The sequence below is a fragment of the Stegostoma tigrinum genome, chromosome 6 (assembly GCF_030684315.1).
Source record: "Stegostoma tigrinum isolate sSteTig4 chromosome 6, sSteTig4.hap1, whole genome shotgun sequence".
Taxonomy (NCBI): domain Eukaryota; kingdom Metazoa; phylum Chordata; class Chondrichthyes; order Orectolobiformes; family Stegostomatidae; genus Stegostoma; species Stegostoma tigrinum.
The window spans coordinates 98,252,437-98,277,762 of record NC_081359.1 but is presented as its reverse complement, the minus strand read 5'-3'; the positions used below and the strand labels follow the sequence as shown (position 1 = coordinate 98,277,762).

At 41.3% G+C, this 25,326-nt stretch overlaps 1 protein-coding gene across 5 annotated transcripts; it reads right to left on the bottom strand.

Annotated features, from left to right (window-relative positions):
• Positions 1-2,292: 2,292 nt before the first annotated feature.
• On the bottom strand, positions 2,293-24,641 carry LOC125453566 (regucalcin-like). 5 transcript variants are annotated; one of them, XM_048533331.1, is made up of 7 exons: positions 24,509-24,641; positions 19,018-19,183; positions 11,107-11,289; positions 9,642-9,857; positions 6,861-6,992; positions 4,064-4,218; positions 2,293-2,617 (listed from the first exon to the last, which is right to left on the bottom strand). In XM_048533331.1, the coding sequence occupies exons 2-7, from the start codon at positions 19,178-19,180 to the stop codon at positions 2,567-2,569; spliced, it is 900 nt and encodes a 299-aa protein (XP_048389288.1). In that variant the 5' UTR covers positions 19,181-19,183; positions 24,509-24,641; the 3' UTR covers positions 2,293-2,566. The 5 variants fall into 5 exon arrangements, with proteins under 5 accessions (XP_048389288.1, XP_048389287.1, XP_048389285.1 ...); XM_048533330.2 differs by lacking the exon at positions 24,509-24,641 and adding an exon at positions 24,319-24,499; XM_048533328.2 differs by lacking the exon at positions 24,509-24,641 and adding an exon at positions 23,500-23,760.
• Positions 24,642-25,326: the final 685 nt, after the last annotated feature.

Here is a 25,326-nt window from a genome sequence, read left to right as displayed (position 1 = left end):
CAGCTCATTCGTTCAAATTTGAACCAAGGCTGCACATGAAATCAGAAGCTGAGCGGCCCTGGCAAAACCCAAACTGAGTCTTACTAAGCAGTTTATTCATTGGCAAGCACTGCCGATAGCACAGTCATGACCCCTTCTATCACTGTGCTGATGACTGAGAGTGGGGAAGACTGAATTTGTTCTGCTTTTTTTTCCTGTCGACACAACATTCCTGGGCAATTTTCCATATCATCGGGCAGACGGTGTACTCATAAATCTCTGCGGAAGAGAAGTTTATAAACATGTGACTGTCAGAAGAAGAATTTTCCATATCTGTCTAAAGTTATTCTTAAAATGAATCTCCTAGTTCTAATATGACGCCTAACAATTCCCCTCAAGAGTTCATGCATTTCAGTAAGATCACTGCTTATTGTTCTGAACTCCAAAGGATACAGGCCCAACATTTCCTTAAAATGAAATAACCCCTTCATCCCAGGAAATAGTCAAGACAACCTTCTTCTGTGAGATATTTTGCTATATTCATGACATTAAATTCAAGCTGTCGTTGTTGACTATATAACCTTAGCGTACAAATCCCCTGCAACTGAGAGCACTCTACCAATAATGAGCACCTCACAACAGCTTCCTCTAATCTGAGCTGATAATTGTGATATCAGTTGCTTGTATTGAAATGGAGATGCTCAATTCCAATTCAGAATCAATGTTAACAGCAATAACTGGTCAGAAGGTCAAAACATGGTGATAAACTTGCCCAATTTAAACCATTCTTGATTAAACCAGGCACAATAACCTCTGACTTCTGCCCAATTCTCTGCGCAGACTGTTATGAATTAAAAACTGATCAGAACCTGGCTTTTATGCTGCAACATTGTTATATTTCACTCGATGTGATGAACATGAGCGTTAGCATAGTGCATGATGCTTAGTGATTAGCTATGTTGTTACCTCTCACTTTCAGTTCTCATGGCTGGCTTTAGAATAAGTGTTGGTGGGAAAGACAGCTAAGTGGATAAGCCCCTCCTGCTAATGCAAAGCCTCTTCAAGTCCAAACCCTTTTAATCCTTTCCTCTGGTGGCAAACATTAACTGGGTACTTTGCAGTTCCAGAGTAAACTACTGGGGACTCAGATGAGGCTTGGTGCCAAGGAACAAGACCATAGCTATTGGTAAGTGGCCCCAATGCCTTGAGTGTGTCTCAGGAGGGAAGAAGACTAAGGGAATAAACCTGGACGAAAAAACCCAAAATTAACTGACCATTAACAGAATGTAATTAGGTTCCTTAGACAGCACCTTCCAAACCCACAATCACTACTATCTAGAAGGACGAGGGCAGCAGATACATGGGAACACCGCCACCTGCAAGTTCCTCTCCAAGCCACTTATCATCCTGACTTGGAAATATATCACTGTTCTTTCGGTATCGCTGGGTCAAAATCCTGGAATTCCCTCCCTAAGGGCATTCTGGGTCTACCTACAGCACGAGGACTGCAGCAGTTCAAGAAGACAGCTCACCACCACCTTCTCAAAGGCAAATAGGAATGGATAATAAATGCCGACAAGCGAGCGACACCAATGACCAATGAGTTAATGAGAAAAAAAGGACAGCCTTCTGGTAACTCCAGCAGTAGAGTTGGTTCAAACAGTACTGGTTTTATCCTTTCTTTGGACAAGATCAGAAATGCGGAGAGGAGGGTTCTGATACTTGACCAACATACCTGGATTTGTGATGTGGAATCCAGAAATGACCAACACCCCAACCACAAATCATCATCCCCGATATGAATGGATGTCTCAATTGCCGCAAAGACCCCAAAATAAAATTCTTGAATGACTTTCACATCTTTTTTTAATTGGTTCACAGGATGTGTGTGTTGTTGGCTAGACCAGTGTTTATTACCATCCCTAATTGTTCTTGTAGGCAAGATGGTAATCAATTGAGATAACTCAGCTTTATTCAGTCTAGATAATGAAGTGTGAAGCTGGATGAACACAGCAGGCCAAGCAGCATCTCAGGAGGACAATCAGTCTAGATGCTGGTTGAGGAATGTATGTCGCCCAGGACAGGGAAAAATCCTTCCTTTTTTTTAAACATGAGACATCCTGAGTTGGCAGACAAGGCTTCAGATTAACCCCTCATCGATGCTGAATTGGAGCATTAGTCTCGATGAGGTAGACAAATCTAACTGTGGGGCATGACCCCATGGTGAGCTGTGCTACTATTGAGGCAAACTGACACTTAACATTATATTCGCACAAACATGACAAAAAGAAAAGGAACAGCAGAGTCTTAAAGGAATCATTTAAAAATTTTAATAGAAGATTTATTACTATATATCAAGGTGACCATCCTTAATGTTTTCACTATATTCTCAGTAAATTATAAACCATGGCTGGAATGTGGAAAAAGTTTCAATAAAAGCTTCATATGGAGCAAAAGAAATTTGAAAATCATCAGCACATCTATAGAATGCTACATTGCAAATTAGTAAAGCTTGTTTTTGAAGATTTCTAAGGTGGATGATCATCATAATTGCAAGGATTACAGGCTTTAGATCTTTGGGTGTGTTTTATCCAGCATATGAATATGGTGGAATTCCTTTCACTCCAAGCCCAGTAATCTGAAACAGGAAAGAATGCAAGCTCAGTATTATTTCTGAAAGAACACAGATGTACTCAAATTCCATGGCAAGACCTGGAATCTACAGTGAGTGTATTGCGGCAGACACGAGCTTAAAATTGACATTACGTAACATTACAGCGTTTCCCAAATACATTACCCCGTGACCCATTTTGAGAATTGAAAATTGTTGCGATCCTCGTTGATAGACTTGTTAGAAGTGGAGTCCAACTTGGTCAGAGTTCACAATCTCAAAGTTACCGGTTGCGACCTCACCAGCACCCTGACTTACCCAGATGCCATTGTACAGTTTTAACCTGACCAACCATTAAAATAAAGTGACTCTGTGGAACCTTGATTTAAAAAATAATCAATTTCTTCAAAGAACGGTTTGCATATTAAGATGACTGTCACGAATATTTGAATGATGTAATATTTTGTTTCAACACAGCTGATAAAATAAAATATTAAACTTTGTGTACATGGGGACAAATCTAATACTGCATGTTATGCATCAGTGCCCTAAAAGAACTCCTAAGCCTAAATCTTTTGGATGTTTCCCTATAATTTTACTTGTTTAAATGGTTACTTGACTCGGTTCTACCAATCAGTTTGGAGTAAATTTCCCAGAGGGTTGGGTGTAATGATGATTTATCACTGATGTGATTGCACTGTTGCCATCTTATTACAGACCAGCAAACTCTTGGACATCAAAAAAAATCAGTTAGATAGCAACATTCCTGATATTGCAGACTGGTAATAAACTAGAGAGACAATGTAAAAACTGAAAGAACTGCAGATGCTGTGAATTGGGAACAAAAGCAAAGTTGTTGGAAAAGCTCAGCAGCTCTGGCAGCATCTGTGAAGGGAAAAGAACAGAGTCAACATTTCGGGTCAGGTGGCCCTTCCTCAGAATAATTCAGTCAAGCAACCTTGATCAGAAAACATTAGAATAATGGAAATGGACAGCATTGAATCATAAAATCCTGACAGTATAGAAGCAGGTCATTCGGCCTATCAGGTCCACGCCGATCCTCTGAAAAGCTTCCTGCACAGACTCACCCTCCCAGCCTATCACTGTAACTCTGCATCTCCCATGACTAAACCACCTAGCCTGCACATCCCCAGACACTATGGTCAATTTAACATGGACAATCCATCTAGCCAGCACATCGTTGGACTGTGCATGGAAACCGTAGCACCTGGGGGAACCCCACACCATATTTAATAAATATCTATCAATTTATTTATTATACATTCCATTTGCACTGTTGGTTCTGACACAACATTCTAAGTTAATTGACTGTGGTCTCAGTTTAGGATCATGACCAGTAGTCTGCTTATTTCATGTGCCCCATCAGGAAATGCCAAGGTGAAAAAGTTAGCAAACTGAAAAACACATCTGAAATACTTTATTGTCAGCAACTGTACCATTCTATCTACCTACCTTAAAAATGCTACCTGCTTCTGGCTGTCTTCTAATCCACTCCTCGTCCATTGCATCTGCAGCTGACGTTACATAAAGTTCAGAGTAATCTTTTCCCCCAAAGCAACACGATGTAGTCTTGTCAACAGGCAGCTTCACTGCCTGGATTCGTTTACCTGAAAGAATCAGTCTGATCTGTGATTATTTTACTTAACTTCAGACTTCAAGTGACTAAAATAAGAATTCATATTGATTCAGTCTGCAGGCTTAGGGTCTGTTGGCATTGGATTTACTGATTTTAAATCTAGTCAGGACGGAGATGGGGATTCCCATTGGATTTTCCATATATCCACTGGAGAAGTGGTATAAAGAGTCATTTTTAGAATTTTATGCCATCTCAAATGTATGTTGGGAGATCAGAAGAACAGACATTCTAAGTGCAAACTTCCAAAAGCAAGCTCAAACAAGGAATTAATTTTTTTGACCATTATCAACTAAAATTATTGCAGGAATGAGGGCATTTAGCTGCAAAATTAAGTCAGAGTGGCTGCTGTCCTTGGAGTAAATAGGGTTAAAGGGAGATCTGATAAAGGTCTACAAGATTATGAAGGTCTTCTTCACCCAGCTCAAGGAAGGCACTCGAACAAGAGGAGGACAAAGGAAGTTTCAAAGAATACCTGAAGGTTTCCCTCAAGAAATGCAACATAGCTGTATATACAGTGGAGACCCTCATTCAGAAGAAACCAACTTGAAGGAAACTCCTTTATGAAAGGACACAATTCTTCAAGTACACCCAATGAAGAGGAATGGGGAGGCAATCACCTAGTGGTATTATCACTGGACTGTTAATCCAAAGAACCCGACATCATTTGAATCCTGCCAGGGCAAATGGTGGAATTTGAATTCAATAACATATCTGGAGTTAAGAATCTAATGATGACCATGAATCCATTGCCAATTTTCAGGAAAAACCCATCTGGTTCATTAATGCCCTTCAGGGAAGGAAACTGCCATCCTTACCTGGTCTGGCCTACATGTGACTCCAGACCCACAGCAATGTTGTTGACTCTTAACTGCCCTCTGGGCAATTAGGGATGGGCAGTAAATGCTGGCCTAGCATCCTGTGAATGAATAAAACAAAAAGTACAGAAAAGGAACCCAAGAAAGGAATGTCAATGATCTAAGGCCAAGGAACCATCCCACTTCCTGCCAAATGTGTGGTTGGGGATGCAGCAGTAGGATTAGGATCATCAGCCACACAGAACCCATGATCAGTGACATGGAATTCCCAAGGTGAACAATCAGACTCATTAGCAAGTGGCTGCCAAAGATGATAACAGGATTATGACAGGTTTACATAAAGTAGAAAACAAAAAGCTATTCCCATTAGCTATGTTAGAAGGCTTAAGCAATACAGCTTTCAGGTTTTGATGAAGAGCTATGAGGGAAGATGATGGGTGCTGCTAGGGTTAACTGAGATGGCTGGCTTGTAAAGCAGTGTGATGCCAACAGCATGGGTTCAATTCACATACCACACTCAGGTTATCATGAAAGGCTTCCAAAGAAGGGTCTAGGCCTGAAATGTCAGCCTTCCTGCTCCTTTGATGCTGCTGTGTTCATCCAGCTCTACACCTTGTTATCTCATTCTCATGAAAGACTGTTTCTCAACCTCTCCCTTCACCTGAGATGTGATAACCCTCAGCTTTTAAACAACCACCAGTTGTCTTAGTCTAACGAGAGAGCAGGCCTTTACTTTTTTTTAAACATCAGGACATTTTGCAAGAATACCAATTCAAAGGGTAAACGAACATTTATACTGCATGAGAAGAAAGTACTGGTTGGTTAACAATCCAACATTCCATTGTTTGAAAAATTATGCTGACTACCAATTTAGTGTTGTCAGTTAAGCTCACAGTATGGCATACCCGATATTACTACACAGGGCTCTAATCTTTGCCAACAGAAAGAACATATAACACTGCACATGTTTCAAATCAACAACATGGGTGACAGCCATTCAAAAGTTCATTTCTCAATGCAATGCCCTGACAAGTTTGAGCCTACCTGCCTGGTTTAACATTTAAACAATACCTGGCTGTTAACTGTCAATCTGCATTAATGGTTGAATTCTCCAATCAAAGTCTGCTTGCAAACTAATTAGGACTGTGCCCTCATACAGCAAGAATGTTGGTATTCATTGAGAATTGATATTCTTGTGAAATGTCCTGAAGAGTGCAAAGCAAAAAACTTTGACAAAATGCAACTATTTTCAGAAATAAACTTGTTGGGCCGTAACTGTAAATCAGGAAGTGGGTCTATCTGATTGAGCTACAGAAAATCAACATTGCCTTGATGGACTGAATGGCCTCGTTCTCTGTTGTTACATTGTGACCATTGTTGCTTCAGAATGTTTGATGAGCTGCAAAATGCTATTGTCGTAATTATGGATTTGCTTTGTCCAGCAGGAATATGAAAGAGTGCCACAGAGTCAGAGATCTTGGGTTAGAACACATGATAACCCATGTGGTGAGTACTGATCTCTGTCATGCTTCCAGCATGTGCTCCCTTGTGGGAAGATGGAACAGAAATACTGGATGTCAACTTGTGGTTTAAAGATGGTTTAGAAGTGAATCAGTTTCAATGTTAATAATGGTCTGCATCAGGCTAAAAGATGTCATGTGGAAGATTAAGGGATACAAAGGTAGCAATAAACCAGTTTTGAAGTAGATCTAAACTAAATTTGGTACTAGTAATGGAGGTGAGAAAGTAATGACAAACACAATATCAAATACCACTGTTTACATTTTGATTGATTTACCAGTTTCAGGATCAATACGAAGGACTCTTCCACCATTGTAGCAGGCAACCCAAAGTTTTCCCTCTGCATCTATGCACTGCCCATCAGGAATAGCCTCCTCCTTTTCAAGCCTGTACACAAGTCTTCGATTTGCTACACAGTCAATTAAGACACATGTTAAAAATATACAAATTGGAAAAGCATACTTCTTCCTTTTGGTAATTGGAATCTGAAATAAAACATTCCATATGACAAAGTTACCTCTTTGCTGTAGGGGTTCCAAGGTTGCGAATATTTTGAGTATTTATGTCAAATACTTATGCATGTTGTCTTTATCATGGATCATAACTCTGGATCATACACTGCAACGTATTTTGTGGAAAAAGGAGGTACAGCCAAAAGCTGACTACGAATGAAATTTCGTAGTTGGTCTGAAGAAAATTCTGGAATATCACATGTGTACAAAGTCTGGGAAACTTCAAACAAACAAAACTAAAAAGGAGGTAATGATAGGCTGATACCTAAACCCTTTGCAGGATGCAGCCGTCTCTTGCAGTCATTTCTTCATGTTTTACCATTCCAGGGAAGTACAAAAAAACCAAACTTTAACACTGACATGTGTGTGCTAATGGCCTGGCGTCCTAGTGTGTGCTGTGAAGATCACAGCTTTAAGAAAAAGCATTAAACACCCATACATTGCAAAGAAGGAAAAATATATTGTCTCTCTCCCTGACTTTTGCGAGGAAGCCACTGTTGAAAAGAACTTGGGCAAAAGAATTTCAGTCAATCTTCAAAGTCAAGATTCTCGAAATGGACTGTTTAACTACCAATTTCAATGCTTCTGGTATCCATTCATCATGTATAACTCAGACAATTTTCCTTTTAACTTCTGACTTTTTTTGTGTTCACGTGTGTTGCAATATTATTTTTTTTTCACTTTTCGTAACTAATAAACTCACTCAACAATATCTGGTTAAATTAGCTCCCATTAAAACCTAAATTTGTTTTATCTGGGACAAAGATATCTACAAGGAATCCTTTTGACTAACTGGGGCAGTGGGTGAATAAAGAAGGGAAGACCTTTTAGAGAACTTTGCCTGAAAATTGGTCATAATGATGCTACGACTTAATAAGATTAAAATATTTGTGGTATCGACTTGATGTAACTGTATCAACTAATTTGCATTCTATTTGCATGAGAATGCCTCAATCACAATTTTCATATCAATACACAGTTGCTCAGTGGTTAGCACTGCAGCCTCTCACAGCTCCAGGGACCCGGGTTCGATTCCAGCCTCGGGTAACAGCCTGTGTGGAGTTTGCTCATTCTCCCCGTGTCTGTGTGGGTTTCCTCCAGGTGCTCTGGTTTCCTCCCACAGTCCAAAGATGTGCAGGTTAGGTGGATCGGCCATGCTAAATTGCCTGTAATGTTCAGGGGTGTGTGGGTTATAGGGAGATGGGGTTGGGTCTGGGTGGGATGCTCCAAGGAGCGGTGTGGACTTGTTGGGCCAAAGGGCCTGTTTCCACACTGTAAGGAATCTAATCTAATCTAAACATAGCATTCATTTTAGTTGATGTGAGTTGAGGGACAGTGTGGTAGAAGAGCTTGTTCTTTCTGCAATTACTGTCAAAGAATGCTTAACATCTCTAAGAAATACTGGAGAAGAAAGTAACAGAATTTTGCTTTCATGTTTGATCAAGGGAGAGTACCACTAAAAACACAGCTCACCCTCCATACTGCAATAAATCCCAGCTGAAACGATTCCTCATTTTCTGAGGAAGTCCCACAGGATTGAGGATGACTTTGTTCTGCTCCGGGGATGTGGGTCCGGAAGTAACTGAATGGTCAAAGAGGAGATCCACACCTCCTGCCACAGGTGAATGAGTGGGGTGGGATGCTCAGCTTTTCATGTACGTCTGCTATTTGCACTTGACCTCCACCTGGGCCTCCCCGAGATGCTCAAATACCTTGGCAGCTGCTTTTTCTCCCGTGTGAGCGACCCTGGGCACGACATTCCCACTAGTCAGTGGAGGAAGTTGCATTTTTCATGCAGGCTTTGAAGATATCCTTGAAGTCTTTGCTCAGCCCTCCCGGTAACTGGCTGCTGTGACAATGACGGGAATGGAGAGCTTGCCTCGTGTGAAATATGTGAATGGTGTGGTCCAGGCAACTGAATGTGTCTTGGTGCTGGGGGGCATTGATCTCAGAGAACACCGATATTGAAACATCTCTCCTGCCAGTGGATATGCAGGATTTTGTACAGGCATCACTATTATGTTTTGCTAGGCATTAAAGTATCTGTCATACATTGTCTGATGCAATGGAAAGTAACACGGCAGAATAGTAGTATAGTTAAGTATAAAATTGTTGACCTGTTATTTATTTAAAACCTCCTTACGGTGAGCAGAAAGTGAGGACTAAAACAATTAATGTAGACAAAAAAGCTTAACATAGGCAGGGTCTTGGAGTCCTAACATGCGGCCTGAGTTTGACAGGCTTCAACTTCCTACCTTGTTGAGTTTCCTATTCAGTTTCTGCCAATGAGGCACCAAGAGACAATCGGATATTAGCACCTTTAGACTTGGAGGGACAGCCCAAAGGAAAAGTTAACTTTGTATCTTTCTCACATGCATACTATCTCACAGAAAAGATTCTGTTTTATCCCTTTTCTCCTTTCAACCAAGTATCATTTACAGCCTATCATGGAGAAGGAAAAAATGTTTTTCTAAAGAAAAAAAAACTCATCAACATAGAATGGCCCAATCCAACATGTGAGTGTGTTCATTTTAAGATATACTCACAGATCTTTCCTGACTGCAGGTCATAGTCAAATGCATCAATAGCGAATGATAAACTGTCAATATAATAGAAAACTGTGTGATCTGGGGACCAATCCAGACCATTTGAAATGTCCACTTGATCAAAATGCTTAACCACAGAGTGATCTGCTTGCAGAGAGTACACTGATCCCTGGTGCCTTTCTACCTCAGCTGGCCGAGTCTCCATTGCCATGGTCCCTGTAACAGAAATCAGCATTAGCGGTGTAAACATTCACCATTGCAGATTTCCAAATGCACTAAAACCCGGTTTTTAACCCATATGGAAGTGTCAACAGTATCCAAAGATTTTATTGACACTATAGAATTGATTCCACAAGCACATACTTCCAATTGGAAAGTCACATTCATCAGGAGTGTGAACTAAGAATAATGTAAGTTAGGATTATTGAAAAGCCACTATATTGTCTGTCACATTCATTAATCCTCTCTTGTCTAACTATCATAATGTAGCAAGAAAGTAACTGCCAGCTCAAAAATAGATTTAAAACTTAAGATACATTAACATATTGCAATATATGAGAAGACAGTGCTGATTGTCTGGCAAGTAAACTTTGATTAGTAGAGACATTATCTTAGAGAATGCACCAGTTAGATAATGACAAACAGTTAACTGCCAAGCTTTATTTAAATTGAAATCCAGAAGGTTGAGACTGATCAGTCAAGGCATTGCCCTGAGGAATGACCTAGGGAATGGCTTTTGTCTACATTGTCCAAACAGAGTCCACTCGTCAACCAATATGAACTTTCATCTCATACAGTATGAGATTTTCTTCTCCTTTACACCGGATTCCTTATAAATAACCTGCGAGTGCAAGGCAAAACCTTTTATGTAATGTAACATAACAAAGTGTAGGGCTGGATGAATACAGCAGGCCAAGCAGCATCTCAGGAGCACAAAAGCTGACACTTCGGGCCTAGGCCCTTCAGCAGAGCTCCCCTCCAAGCCACGTATTATTCTGATTTGCAAGTATATCAGTGTTTCTTTATTAACAGTGAGTCAATATCGTAGAACTCCCTACATCATGGCATTATGACAGTACCTACACCACACACATTGCAACTGTTCAAGAGTTCCCAAAGGTAATTTGCAATGTGCAATCATTTTCAGCATTGTCAACAAGGCTGGTTTTTTAAATAAATCTCTTCCAGGTGTTCAGGTGTCCAATGTTTTGAATCCTTCAATGCTTCTTTTGTTCTAATGTACAAATATAAGGAGTGTGACTTCAGCCCCTCTAGCTTGTTCTTCAAAAAGAAGCTTCCTTCTGCACCCCTCCCTCAACCTAATGCCTTTTTAGGTTGAAAATACTTCATTTAAGATAGACTTTAAGTAGACAGATCAACACAATGGAAAAATGCTTCAGTCCACTTTCTGCTCAGCTCTACAAGTGGACGAGAATCTAAAAGTGCAAAAGAAATTGTGACAAACCTGCAAAGAAACGTCCAGCAGGGTCCACTTTGCCATCATTAAATCGGTTATTTACTTTATCTGGGTCAACTGAAGCAATTTCAGTAATTGTTTGCTTTTCCCAGTCTAGGAAGGCAAAGCTTTTTCCAATGGCCAGAACATAACCCCCTGACCTTCGAGGGACTGCAGATCCAACAGGGGCATCTGTAGGGTGACAGATGTGTATAATTCATTAACCTGAAACATTTCATCTGCTTCCTCTTCCGTGGGTCAGCTGCCCACCAATCTGTGGACCAGCAGCCATTCATTACATGCTATTTACTTTGTGAATTGCAGTTGCTCGTTTAACTATTTGGTAAGGAAAATATCACAAACCTGCTAGGAGGTCTCAGATGAATAGTACCAGGAATACAAAGCCTAACTGAGTATTCCCCTTCCCTGAGGAATGGGGGCATTCAGCCAGTGTTCAGAGCTTTGTTGGTACTCTCAATAAGATCAGTCAATACTGGATGGAGTATTATCAATGATGGAAACAGTAAGTCATCATAGACTCTGTGACTGACCAGGTGACTGCCAGTTGTAAGATAAATTTGTTTAACTCCATTACATTTTGATTGAAGAACCCTTGCAGCAGGTTGACAGTTCTCTACACAGATTGAGTTCCAGTGCTATGTAGCTGCGCTTTACAAAATGCTTACATTTTTAATTCTTCTTTAAGTTAAGGTGAAACAGAATATACTGAAAATGTGGGTGGTGACATTTTACTAAATAACACTACTCACAGACCAGCCCATGTGATCTGCCTGCCATGAAGGGACAGACTCACATAAAAGCTTCTTGAAATCACATGACCAGTTTCACACCTTTTCAAGGTAACTCAGGAAAAAAGGGGCATCTTTTTGAGAAAAAAGGAAAAATAGACAGACAAATCAGCTATTGCTGTGGAGAGAAACAGAAAAGGGCTGTTCTACCTTTACAAACAAGTAAGATGTTTCATGAGAATTCATTTCCTGTTTTAAAGGAAAGGGATAGAATCAATGAGACTTTTGGAGATTTGAGGAAGAAGTGTCATTGAGGTGAGCCTTGCTGGTGAAAGTCAGATCTAAATGATTTGGGTTGAATGGAACAATTTTCAAAAGGCACTGAAAGTGAGCCTTTGAGAGAGTTTGGAGTAACTTTGGACTGGTTCTTGTAATGCTTGACTTCTTCCAAAAATACGGTGAAAGAGAAATATCACATAACTCAGTTGCATTAGTTAGTTAATGCAGAAGCATTTTTTTAAGTTCAGTGTATTAATTTCTGATTGAGTAATGTTTGGTCTGTGATGGTTTTAGCTTGTCACAATAAAATTCTTAAAACATGAATACTTATCCTTTGGTTTTTTTTGTTAATCGTTGAGAAAGTCACCTGTGTAAAAGTATTACCTCTATATAATTAACGTAACAACATTCACACTGTCAAAATGTATAACATGCACTCAAAGAGTCAAACAGCCTCATTCTGTGATTATACAAACAAGAATAACAGTAGGTACTTGGCCTTTCAAGCCTGTTCAACCATTCAATAAGATCACAGCTGACCTGATTTTAACTTCAATTCTACATTCCTGCAACTCCCCAGTAACTGGGGTTCAACGCTTGATAATCAAAAAACTATCTACCATCACCTTGAAAATATTTAAAGATCCTGCATCTTTTGAGGAAGGGAATTCCAAAGACTCTCAATCCTCCGAGAGAAAGCAACATTTTCATAGAGTCATAGAGATAAACAGCATGGAATTCTGCTTTAAATGGTGCCCCCTTATTTTTAAACTATGACCACAGTTCTGGATTCTCCCACAAGAGGAAACATTCTTCCATGCACAGCAGTTAAAAGCATAAAGTAGATAAAGGTGAGGTAGCAAATAGAGGAAGGCAGATGTTTATTTGAATAGCAATAGATTGGGAAAGAGAGAATTGTAATGAGATCTGGGACCTCTTGAATACTAGCAGCTGAAAGTCAGTATATAGGTCCAGCAGGAGATGAAGAAGATAGATGATATTTTGGCCTTCGTAGCAAAAGTGTTCAAGTACAGGAGCAGAGATGTTCAGCTGCAATTGTACAAAGCCTTGGTGAGATCACACTTGGAGTTCTGTGTGCAATTTTACTCTCTTTAGCCGAGGAAGTATGTTCTAAATATGGAGTGCCAGAAAGATTTACCAGACTAGTTTCCTGGGAAGCCAGGACTGATGTTTGAAAACAGAATGGATCCATTAGGTTCATATTCACTGGTTTATAAGAATGAGGGAATATCTATAAAATCTTAACAGGTCTGGATGGGGTAAGAATGTTTCAATGACTGGCACAGTTGGCAGCACATTAGCTCAGCAGTTAGCACTGCTGCCTCACAGCATGTGTTTGATTACTCAGGAGTCTGTTTGGAGTTTGCACATTCTCCCACTGACTGCCTGGGTTTCCTTTGGGTGTTCCAGTTTCCTCCCACAGTCTAAATATAAGGCTGGGTGGATTGGCCACGGGAGATGCAGGGTTACAGGCTCAGGGTAGGGGCTGGTCGGATGCTCTTCAGGAGGGTCAGTGCAGACTCAATGGACTGGATATCATGCTTCCACACTGTAGAGATTCTATGTTTTTGTGGTAGTCCATGGGTCACTGTCTAAGGATATGGGACAGACCACTTAGGACTGAGAGGAGGAGAATTTTTTTCACCCAGAATGTGGTAAGCCTGTGAAATTTTCTGCCACATAAAATGGTCGAGGCTAAAACTTTGATGTTTTTGAGAAGAAGCTATAATTGGCTTCATTATCATGATTCACATACATATACACCAGCTTCTTTGGCAGACCTCCATTGGAAAACACAGAGACAGACTCAAACGCACAAGTGTCAAAATACAAGTAAGAAATTCACTTTCTTGTAGGCAAATTTTGATGGAATTAGACAGGAACTTGCGTGGATTAATTGGAGTAGTTTGTTTGCAGGCAAAGGGACTGCTAGCAAAGGAAAGGTCTTTAAAAGTGTGATAGCTAGAATTCAAGGTCGAAATGTTCCTACGGGTGAAGGGCAAGGCTGGAAGGAGTAGGGAACTCTGGATGACAAGAAACATTGAGGCTTTGACCAGAAAAAGAAAGAGGTATGGCTCAGGCGCAGGAGCTGCGATCAAGGGAATGCCTGGAGGTAAATAGGGGATACAGGAGTTTACTGAAGAAGGACATCAGGAGGGCGAAAAGGGGGCTCAAGATAGCTTTGGCTGAGAAGATTAGGGTGAATTCAAAGAGATTTTTTAAGTATATTAAGTGTAAAAGAATAACTAGAGAGAGAATAGGATGCCTCAAGGACCAAAGAGAAAATGTATGTGTGGAACCATAGGAGATATGCAAGGTCCTCAATGAATATTTCTTGTTTTTACCATGGAGAAAGGCATGAAGATTTCAAAATTTGGGAAATTTAGTGGCAATATCTTGAGTACTGTCCATATCGCAGTAGAAGAGTTGTTGTGCATATTAGAATGTATGAAGTTAGATAGATGTCCAGATCCCGACCAGATATGTCCAAGAACCCTACAAGATGTGAAGGAAGAAATTGCAGGGGCCCTGGCTGATATATTTGCATCATTGTTAGCCATGGGTGAGGTCCTGGAAGGCCAGAGGGTAGCGAATGTTGTGCCCTTATTCAAGAGGGGCTGCAAAGAAAATCTTGGGAATTATAGACCAGTAAGCTTAAAAAATGTGGTAGGTAAGTTATTTGACAAGATTCTGAGGGATAAAATATACATGCATTTGTAAAGACAGGGTTGATTAGGAATAGTCAGCTTGGCTTATTGTGTGGGAGATCATGCCCCACAAATTTGTTAAAATTCTTTGATGAAGTGACCAGGAAAGTTGATGAGGGCAGAGCCGTGGACATAGTCTATATAGATTTCAGTAAGGCCTTTGGTAATGTTCCACATGATAGGCTGCTCTGGAATGTTAGATTGCATGGAACACAGGGAGAACGGGCAAACTAGATACACAGTTGGCTTGATGGTAGGAAGCAATAGTGGAAGGATGCTTTTTGGACTGGATTAGTAGTGTGCTTCAGGGGTCAATGCTGGGTCCATTGTTGTTTGTTATCTATATCAATGACTTAGATGAGAATGTACTAGGCATGATTAGTAAATTTGCAGATTACACTAAAATAGGCGTTCAGAAATTGCAGCAGGATCTTGATCAGTGGGGAAAGTAGACCGAGAAATGGCAAATGTGTGAGGTGATAATGGGAACTGCAGATGCTGGAGAATCCAAGATAATAAAATGTGAGGCTGGATGAAAATAGCAGGCCCAGCAGCATCCCAGGAGCACAAAAGCTGACGTTTCAGGGCTAGACCCTTCATCAGAGAGCTAGGAGTTTTATGGTGAATGGTAGGGCCTTAAGGAGTGTAGTGGAACAGAGGAACCTTGGAGTTCAGGGGCATGGTTCTCTGAAAGTGGAGTGCCAAGTAGTCAGGGCAGTGAAGGCGGCTTTTGGCACACTGACCTTCCTCAGTCAGGGCATTTAGTATAGAAGTTGGGAAGTTATGCTCCAGTTGTACGGGATGTTGGTGAGGCCGCACTTGGGGCATTGTGTTCAGGTTTGATCACCTTGCAATAGGAAGGGTGTTGTTAAACTCGAAAGAATGCAGAAGAAATTTACAAGGATGCTGCCAGGATGCAAGGGACTGATTTAAAGGAAGATATTGAACAAGCTAGGACTATTTTCCTTAGAGCATAGGAGGTTGAGGGGAGATCTTACAGAAGTATATAAGATCATGAGAGGAATGGATAGGGTGAATGCACTCAGTCTTTTTCCCAGGGCTGGGGAATTGAGGACCAGAGGGCATCAGTTTAGGGAAGAGGGGAAAGAATACATGGGAGCCTGAGGGGCAATTTTTTTTTAAACTCAGAGAGTGGTACGCATATGGAATGAGCTGGCAGCAGAAGTAGTTGAGGCAGATACATTACCAACATTTAAAAGGCATTTGGGCAAATACATGGATAGGAAAGGTTGAGAAGGATATGGGCAAAGTGCAGGGAAATGGGATTAGCATGGATGGGCATTTTGGTTGGCATGGACTAGTTTGGGCCAAAGGGCCTGTCTCCGTGCTGTATGACTCTCGGACTCTATTGTAACAACTGCAACTTTTCATGCCCCAATTTCATCATTAAGGAAAAAGATGATGACCAAAAATAATTTGAAAACTTAATTGAACTCAACTGTCACCAGTTTTCCCTTGGTAACTTCCCTATTTGACATTTTTTTGTTCTTTAACCAGGATAATTTTTCATTTGACGCATGTTTGATTAGAAGAATGTGTTTGAGATTAAGTACTTATATATACCAGCAGTTAGTGGTGAGAAGAGGATTGTATTGAATTATATAAATTGAGTTAGTTTAGTTATGAAGATAGATTGGAGAAGATGGGATTGTTTACCTTAGAAAGTAAAAGTTTGAGAAGAGATTTGATAGACCTATTCAAAATCATGAAGGGTCCAGACTAAGTACATAGGGAGAAAATGTTCATACCAATGGAAAGGTCAAGAATGAGAGACACAAATTTGAGGTATTTGATAAAAAAAGACAAGAAGAGTGACTTTCTCACATCATGACGGTAAAGGATCTGGAATGTGTTGCCTGAGGCTGTTGTGGAAGTAGGCTAATTCAGGCCTTCCAGGGAGAATTAGACCGGTTTGTTAGGTCAGTGGGCTGCTCAGCTGGTGTGTAATGTACAGTAACAACAGTAGAGATTCAACACCCACATTGGCTGAGGTTATGATGAAGGTCCCACTTTCACAGCCTCGCCCCCTTGCCTGAGACGTGATGGCCCACAGCTTAAACCACCACTGGTCCTCTCTCTCTTTAATGAGATGTGGAACTACAGTGACTATACCTTTTAGAGTGTTACGTGAAAAGGAAGAACGTGCAGGGTTCTAAGGAGAAGGTGGTGGAATGGCACAGTGAATTGCTCATTCCGGTGCAGACACAGTGGGAGGAACGGTCTCCTTCTGAGATGAAAACATACCAAGCAGTTTGGCTAGACTTGGCTAGAAATAATAATCTCTATTCTCAGCAAGGTAATGGCTGAACTCCTATAGCACATCCAAGTGCAGTACTCACAGAGAAATTGCTGTACTTTTTTGGCAATTGACCTGATTCTAAATCCCCCTCGCTTGTTTATGTGGATAATAAGAAGTTATTCCACTATTTTGAAGAAGAAATGTTGGCCAAGTCAACATTTCCAAATGCCCCCACTCCCCTACTATTTAGCATTCATCTCATTGCTGTTTGTAGGATCTTGCTCTGTGCACAAAAGGACTGCAACATTTAATTACATACCGATAGGGGACTACAGGCCAAAAGCATTTATGTGACGTGCTATGGGACATTTCTGAGACATGCAAGGCTTTCTTCCAATCCTGACAGGATGCGAAACAAATTGTAAGAACTTACAAATCTTATCGAGTTCTTTGAGGAAGTCACGAGACAGGTTGATGAGGGTTGAGCAGTGGATGTGGTGTACATGGACTTCAGCAAGGCATTTGATAAGGTTCCCCACGGCAGGCTCATTCATAAAGTCAGGAGGTTTGGGATACAGGGTGATTTGACTGTCTGGATTCAGAATTGGTTGGCTGACAGAAGGCAGGGAGCAGTTGTAGATGGTAAGTATTCTGCCTGGAGGTCAGTGCTGAGTGGTGTCCCGCAGGGCTCTGTTCTTGGGCCTCTGCTCTTTGTAGTTTTTATAAATGACTTGGATGAGGAGATTGAGGGGTGGGTTAGTATGTTTGCAGATGACACAAAGGTTGGAGGTGCCATTGATTGTATCGAGGGCTATTGCAGGCTTCAGCGAGACATTGACAGAATGCAGAGCTGGGCTGAGAAATGGCAGACGGAGTTCAACCTGGATAAATGCGAAGTGATGCATTTTGGAAGGTCGAACTTAAATGCTGAATATAGGATTAAAGGCAGGATTCTCGGCAGTGTGGAGGAAAAGCGGGATCTTGGTGTTCAAGTGCATAGCTCCCTCAAAGTTGCCACCCAGGTGGATAAGGTTGTTAAGAAAGCATATGGTGTTTTGGCTTTCATTAACAGGGGGATCGAGTTTAAGAGCCACGAGGTTATGCTGCAGCTCTACAAAACCCTGGTGAGACCACACTTGGAATATTGTGTCCAGTTCTGGCCGCCCTATTATAGGAAAGATGTGAAGGCATTGGAGACGGTGCAAAGGAGGTTTACCAGGATGCTGCCTGGACTGGAGGGCTTGTTTTACAAGGAGAGGTTGACTGAGCTCAGACTTTTCTCTCTGGAGAGAAGGAGGAAGAAAGGTGACCTGATCGAGGTGTACAAGGTAATGAGAGGCATGGATAGAGTCGATAGCCAGAGACTTTTCCCCAGGGCAGGATAGACTGCCACAAGGGTCATAGTTTTAAGGTGTTAGGAGGAAGGTATAGAGGAGACGTCAGAGGGAGGTTCTTCACCCAGAGAGTTGTGAGCGCATGGAATAATTTACCAGTGGGAGTCGTGGAAGCGGAGTCATTAGTGACATTTAAGCGACTGCTGGACATGCACATGGACAGCAGTGAATTGAGGGGAATGTAGGTTAGGTTACTTTATTTTTGGATTAGGATTATTCCACGGCACAACCTCGTGGCCAAAGGGCCTGTACTGTGCTGTACTTTTCTATATTCTATGTAACTTGGATAGTTCGAAGGCATAAAGTGGTTCTTAATTCAGCATTTGTTCACCATTATGGTGATTTTATACAGAAATGCTACAGGGAAATTTGCAGTGCAAATATTGGGAGTAACAGATAGTTGTCTTCTGATGATGGAAAGATTTTGCATATTTTAACAAAGGGAGGAAGCAGTTCCTATGTAAGGCTTGGAATAGAACTAGCCTAATGAAGACCTAACTTTTGCTTACCAACATGTACTTCCTTCACTTGTTTTGTGACTGCATTCCATCTGCACACCTTCTGACCAGTGATATCCACATAGAGAAGAGAACTGTGTTTTTCTTCCCAAACTGGGGCCTCTCCAATTCTGTACTTATCCCTCACGACACACTCGACCTTAACGCAAGCCATTTCCTGCAGAAAATATTAAAATGTCTGAATTACTTCTCTCTTAATGGTCAGACGAGAAATAAAGGAATATTCAGTCCAGGGATTCATTATGCTGATCCTGTGGTGAATCTTTCAACTATGTCCTTTCAGCAAATATTTGATTATGTCTTCATGGGCATTCTTTGCTGTTCAGAAGAGTATAATCAATCTTGTATTTGAGAAGCTCCTGTGACATAAAAAACATTCAAGATTCTTCCCAGGAGAGCTATCAACAACGTTCTGAAGCCAAACCTGAAAAATGGATCACAATTGTCACAAGATTGTGATACATAACCTTTCAATCTCCTGCTACCATCAAAATGTGATCCTTTATTACTTTAAAACTGACAATACCTAATGCAGCATTAGCATTGTGCATCATGAGTTGAGGTTAAAAAGCAAGGCCAGAGTGTAGAACTGAGAAAGTTTGAAGGGTCTTCTTCCCTGCCCTACACATCTAGCTTTAGGTCATCGATCCTATGTGGTGGATCCAGTGCTTCCAGTAGGTATAATCTGTACAATGCGGATACAGAATATAGAGCCACAACTCATGGCACTGAGACGATAGCTCCAAACTTTGTCCCTACAAATGTTCTTCAAACATTGGCACCTATAGGTGACATATACTTACTAAGCTGGGGACTTCTGGTACCTTGAGATGCTACAGATCAAAGCAGCTGTAACACAGTGTGGAGCTGGAGGAACACAGCAGGTCAGGCAACATCAGAGGAGCAGGGAAGTTTACATTTCAAGTCAGGAGAATGGAGAAGGTGGAAGGGAGCTCAGAAATAAATAGGGAGGAGGGGTGGGGCCTGGGGAGGTAGGTAGGATGGTGATAGGTGAATGCAGGTAGGGTGGGGTGGGGCTAGTTGGAGAAGATGAACAGGTTGTGTCAGGTCAAGGAGGCGGGGTTGAAAGGTAGGGTTGGTCGTGAGATGTGGCCAGGAGTGGGGAGACTGTGAAACTGGTATCAAACAAACCTTTCACATCAGCAGAGGTTCACCTGCACATCTGTCAATGTGGTCTATTGCGCCCGTTGCTCCTGATGTGGCCTAATCTACATCGGGGAGACCAAGCGGAGGCTTGGAGACCGCTTTGTGGAGCATTTACATTCGGTTCACAACAAATGACAACACCTCCCAGTCGCGAACCACTTCAACTCTCCCTCCCACTCCCTGGACATCATGTCCATCCTGGGCCTCCTCCAGTGTCACAATGACTCCACCTGGATACTGGAGGAACAGCACCTCACATTCCGCCTTGGGAGCCAACAGCCCAATGGCCTAAATACGGATTTTACCAGTTTCAAGATGTCCCCACCCCCGGCCTCATCCCATGAATGACCCTCCCTTTCATCCCTGCCTCCTTGACCTGACACAACCTGTCCATCTTCTCTCCCACCTATCTGCTCCTCGACCTCACTGACTAATCCCCACCACTCCCCACTTGCACTCACCTATCACTGTTCCACCTATTCGGAGATAGTATGAATTGAAGGGTCCCGACCCAAAACATCGACTTTCCTGCTCCTCTGATGCTGCCTGGCCTGCTGTTCTTTCCCAGCTCCCAACTGTGCTATCTCTGACTCCAGCATCTACAGTTCTTACTATCACAAAATCAAAGCATTCATTTCAAGTCAACTTCTGAAAGTAGCTTCTACTTCCTACTTTATCAATGTGAAATATTTTGGAAATATAGAATGCCTACTTTTACACAGGCAAAAAAAAATGTGAAATCAATTTTGGCAATCATAACATTAAAAATCATTTTAGATAATAAAGATATACAGAGATGGAAAAGATACAAAAGCCCAAATATTGGAGAGGGCTCACTGGGTGGAATTCTTGACTTTGATTCAGAAGCTTATTGTTTGAAATTCACAAAACACAGTGATACAGCTGACCCTCGGAAATGGTCTATTAAGGGCATTCAATTGTATCAACTTCTTCAAAAAGGCACAGCAAGATTAAAACAAAATGGGCTACTTAGTACTTTCCCAAGCACAGATTCAGACAAGACAAAGCCCTAAAAATTCAGCCTAACCACCCGGGTACTGGTACCAAAATTGGGAGAGCTGGCCCACAGACCAGTAAATCAACCGCCTGCTCTGATCATACTCACCAAATCAGCATCGCAGGCTTCTCAATCATCATCCTGGAGATATTTTCTCACTGCTTGGACAAGCCCACCAGAGGCGCTGCAGGGATATTTGGGAAGTTGTGGCACTGGTGGTGGCATTGTTGTAATTTCATCCGATGAGTAATTCAGAAATCCAGGCTCTAGTGTTCTGGGGAATGTGTGTTCAAGCTTTTGGGTGAGTTGGGCAGTGTGTGAATGCAGTATGGAACTATGGGATATGATATTTGAAGACCTATATGTTCACTTATCTTAACCACTTGTGTGGGATCATTGAACTTGAAGCACTGAATTCAGGTCCATGAGTGAAATTGTACCAAAATTGTACAAATGCCAAAGATTTCTCAAAGGCTGCTGAAAGTTTATCTGAAGGGTTAAATGCCTCTCTGTAACTAGTTGATATCTCCCTTCTTTTCCATTTTCTTAACTATGACCACAAATGCAGTTGTACTGCTTGGTGTCCATTATATCCCATTCTTTCAATGTTCTCAGGTCAAACTCACAACTATAATGTTTTCAACTTGGTCTCCCCCTTCAGGCTAACTTTAAGTAGTGCAAATTAGTTTGGATGCCGGCTCAGCCCAGCATACCCTGCTCAAATACACTATCACTCAACAGAGAAAGACTTTCCTTTACCTTGTGGACAAACAACTCATAGAATCCCTACAATATGAAAACAGGCCACTTGGCCCAACAAGTACGCACTACCCCTCTGAGGAGCATCCCACCCTGCCTCATTCACCTACCCACACATTTCCCTGTGTCTAACCCAAACATCCTGGAACTCTATGGCCAATTTAACATGGCCAATTCACCTGCACATCTTTGGACTGAAGGACAAAACCCATGCAGACTTGGGGAGAATGCGCAAACTCCACACAGTCACTGACAGTGGAATTGAACCCAGGTCCCTGGCACTGTGAGGCAGCAGTGCTAACCACTGAGTCACCATGCTGCCCAGAAACCGAGTAATAAAGAGAATGTATTGGGAATTCCAGGAGCTGCTGCTTGCTTTTGGCTCCTTAGAAGCATTTGAAAAAATGCTGTTCAAACTTAAGTGCAATGTGGTGAAGGGTGCATCACACCAGGACTACTCTGGAAACTCTGACCGGTGTGTATTAAAAGGGCACCTACAGATTTCGCCAGGCACTTGAAACATACATTCCATAGGCCAGTGATGTGCTCAGTGATGCATCTTGTTGCTATTTAGCTTAAATTGTGCCATGGTTGATTTGTTCATGTGTGACCAGAGGTGTCCAGACAGGGATGGAATGCCTCAGAAATACCACAGCTGCCTCGGAATCTTGCATCTCAAAGAACTACGTACTGTGGCAACAGATCTGTTGCATATTGATGGTGTGGAAACTCTTGCAGTTTACTCAGGATATTCTCCAGATGTCTTGTGCATGCAGGCTATAATGGTCGGTGCCATCTTATCAGAAGCCACCTGGAGCTACAGAACCAAGTGCCCATTCATTCTTAGTGGCAAAGTTGACATAATTGCCTGTGCTGGCAAACAAACCATCAGTTACCTTTCTTATGGCGAACTGCAAGGTCTTGCAAATGTCTCTTGGAGATTCCTGGAAGGAACCAAAGGCTGGTGACTGCTACTGCCTATCAGTAATGATTCAGGTCCACGTGGCAGGTTCCCCTCCAAGCCACTTACCATCCTGTCTTGGAATATGTCACCATTCTTTCAGCAACACTGAGACAAAATCCTGGAATTCCGCCCCAAACAGCATTGTGGGTTTACATAAGAACATGGGCTGCAGCAGTTCCAGAGAGCAGCTCATCACCACCTTCTCAAGGGCAGCTAGTAATGGGCAATAAATGCTGGTTCGGTCCACATTCTATGTATGAGTGAAAACAAATACTAAAATCATTTGTTTCTTACATTTGGCAATTTGAAACTGCACAGATGAAATATTTTGGTTTGTAGAAAATTGCATGTACTGTTTAAAATTACAACTAGGTAGTTGCTAAATAGTGAGTTCTTGCTTATGTAATGCCAATGATATACTTTTAAAATGTACTCAGAATTGTGATAATTAAGAGATTTACTTTTTTCTGGGCTTCTTTCTAATTGTCAAGAGAAAATCTACGTAACAAAATATCTAACCCTAGGTATAACAAACATGAAAATGCACTGTTACTTTCATACTGACCTGAATCTGTTTAATTCGTGATATTTTGTTTCCAGAGTGAATGTATCTTAGTTGCAACAACAGGGAGGGAACTGCATTTGCTTCATTGTCCCAGGCTGGGAAATAAAACAAACAACTCGCGTTCCAGGGACTCCAGACTAGAAAGTGGATGTTCTGGGCCACGCTCAACAGTGATGGATACAGGAGAGGTTTGACATAATTGTTAACAATGCAGAAGTCAGTCATTCAACTATTAACTTTGTACAATAATCACAGCTAAAAGCTCATCTTGGAACTTTCAACATGGGACGGCCGCTGAAGTCATGTAACTGTACCCTAGCACAAAGCACCCCAAAATTTAGTCCTCGTAGCTGTTTGATAAATCAAACACAGAACGCTGGAGAAACTCAGCAGGTCTGACAGCATCCGTGGATAGAGAAAGAGTCAACATTTCAAGTCCAATGACTCTTCTTCGCAACTGTTCCTAAACGTTAACTGGAAAAAAATAGAATCTTTTCAGCAAAACTGTGGATTAACGTAAAAGATTATTTGTAAATTGTAAGTAAAAATGACTAACCATCAACTGCAAAATAAACAAATCTCAATCCAGGGCCCATAGTAATTTGTCATTACCTGGGATTTCCCCGAGTTTCCTCCTGCAATTTTACTGTAATTTTAATTGAGGATGATGGGAGCCACACCTCAGGGAAATTACACAGGCCGTTAAAATCCACAATTATCTTACAAAAACAAAGTTGTTGTAAAAGCTTAGCAGGTCCAGCGACTTTATTTTTGATCCTGATTTACCGTGTAAACAGTTCTTTCAGTTTTTACGATTACCTTAGTTCTTTAGAGAGGATTCAGCTGAAACTTTTCAGATTCAGTTTTTGAAATTTTCAAAAGTCGAGAAGAAAGTTATGGGAAATTTGAACATTTGGAAATTGCCTTCTTCCTAATAACGGAAATGATACAACACTACGACAAGAATTGAGAGAAATAAACAGAATAGGTAACCTGAGAAATACAGTACCTGGCGAGCTGATGGAATTAACGCAATCACCACAGTGCAGTTAAGTATGAAGCTGAAACAGCTCAGTAGTTTTAAAAGAAATAGCGAGTGAATATTTAACTCAACTCTAAAATGGCAAGGTTGTATTGTCAGCAGATATCTCCTTGTCTGTTGGCATAGATAAAATCTTAAATGCCCTGCCGACCGTAAATTTGTCTACCTTATCCAGCCGGGAATGAAACAATCACTGATTAAAAACCACATGGGATTGCTACAAAATAGTTACTACAGTGGAGTACTTTGTGAGAAATTCCATAGCTTCACGTTCATTTTTTGTCTGAATCAATAAAACCAACATAGAAAGATTCTTATTAAAGAATTCTATCCTTCTCATTCTGTGACTGAGCCGAGAAAGTGTATTGTTAGTATTAGGAGCAGAATGTTGAATGCAACATTCCTTGACCCTAAACTTTAATAGCAATTGTTTAATTTAAATTGATTGCCAGCTCTGCTAAAGTAGCAGGGTGAAGAATGTGATGCAAATGTTTATCAGCAATGGTCATTGTAACAGGAGGAGGCCAGTCAGCTTCTCTCTTCCCTCTTACTCGAATCAAGACTGGAAATTGCTGGAGAAGCTCAGCAGGGCTGGCAGCATCTCTGGAGACAAAAATTGAGTTCAGATTTGGAGTCCAGTGGCAGACTTTACAAGAAAGAGAGGTAATCTCATTGAAATGTACAGTATTCTTCAGGAGCTTTACAGGGTAAATGCTGAGAGATGTTTCTCCTCATGGGAGAATCTGGACTGGAGGGCGTGGCCTCAGAATAAAGAAGTGCCAATT

Bases quoted from the DNA above. Each gene is read 5' to 3' on its own strand.
- LOC125453566 (XM_048533328.2), bottom strand. From the start codon at position 23,724: ATGACTGACTTCTGCATTGTTAACAATTATGTCAAACCTCTCCTGTAT. The intron at 6,993-9,641 runs GTGAGTATATCT...TTGACTGTGTAG, and splicing joins CCTGCAGTCAGGAAAGATCT to CAAATCGAAGACTTGTGTAC. The intron at 2,618-4,063 runs GTAGGTAGATAG...TTCCTGTTTCAG, and splicing joins AAGCAGGTAGCATTTTTAAG to ATTACTGGGCTTGGAGTGAA.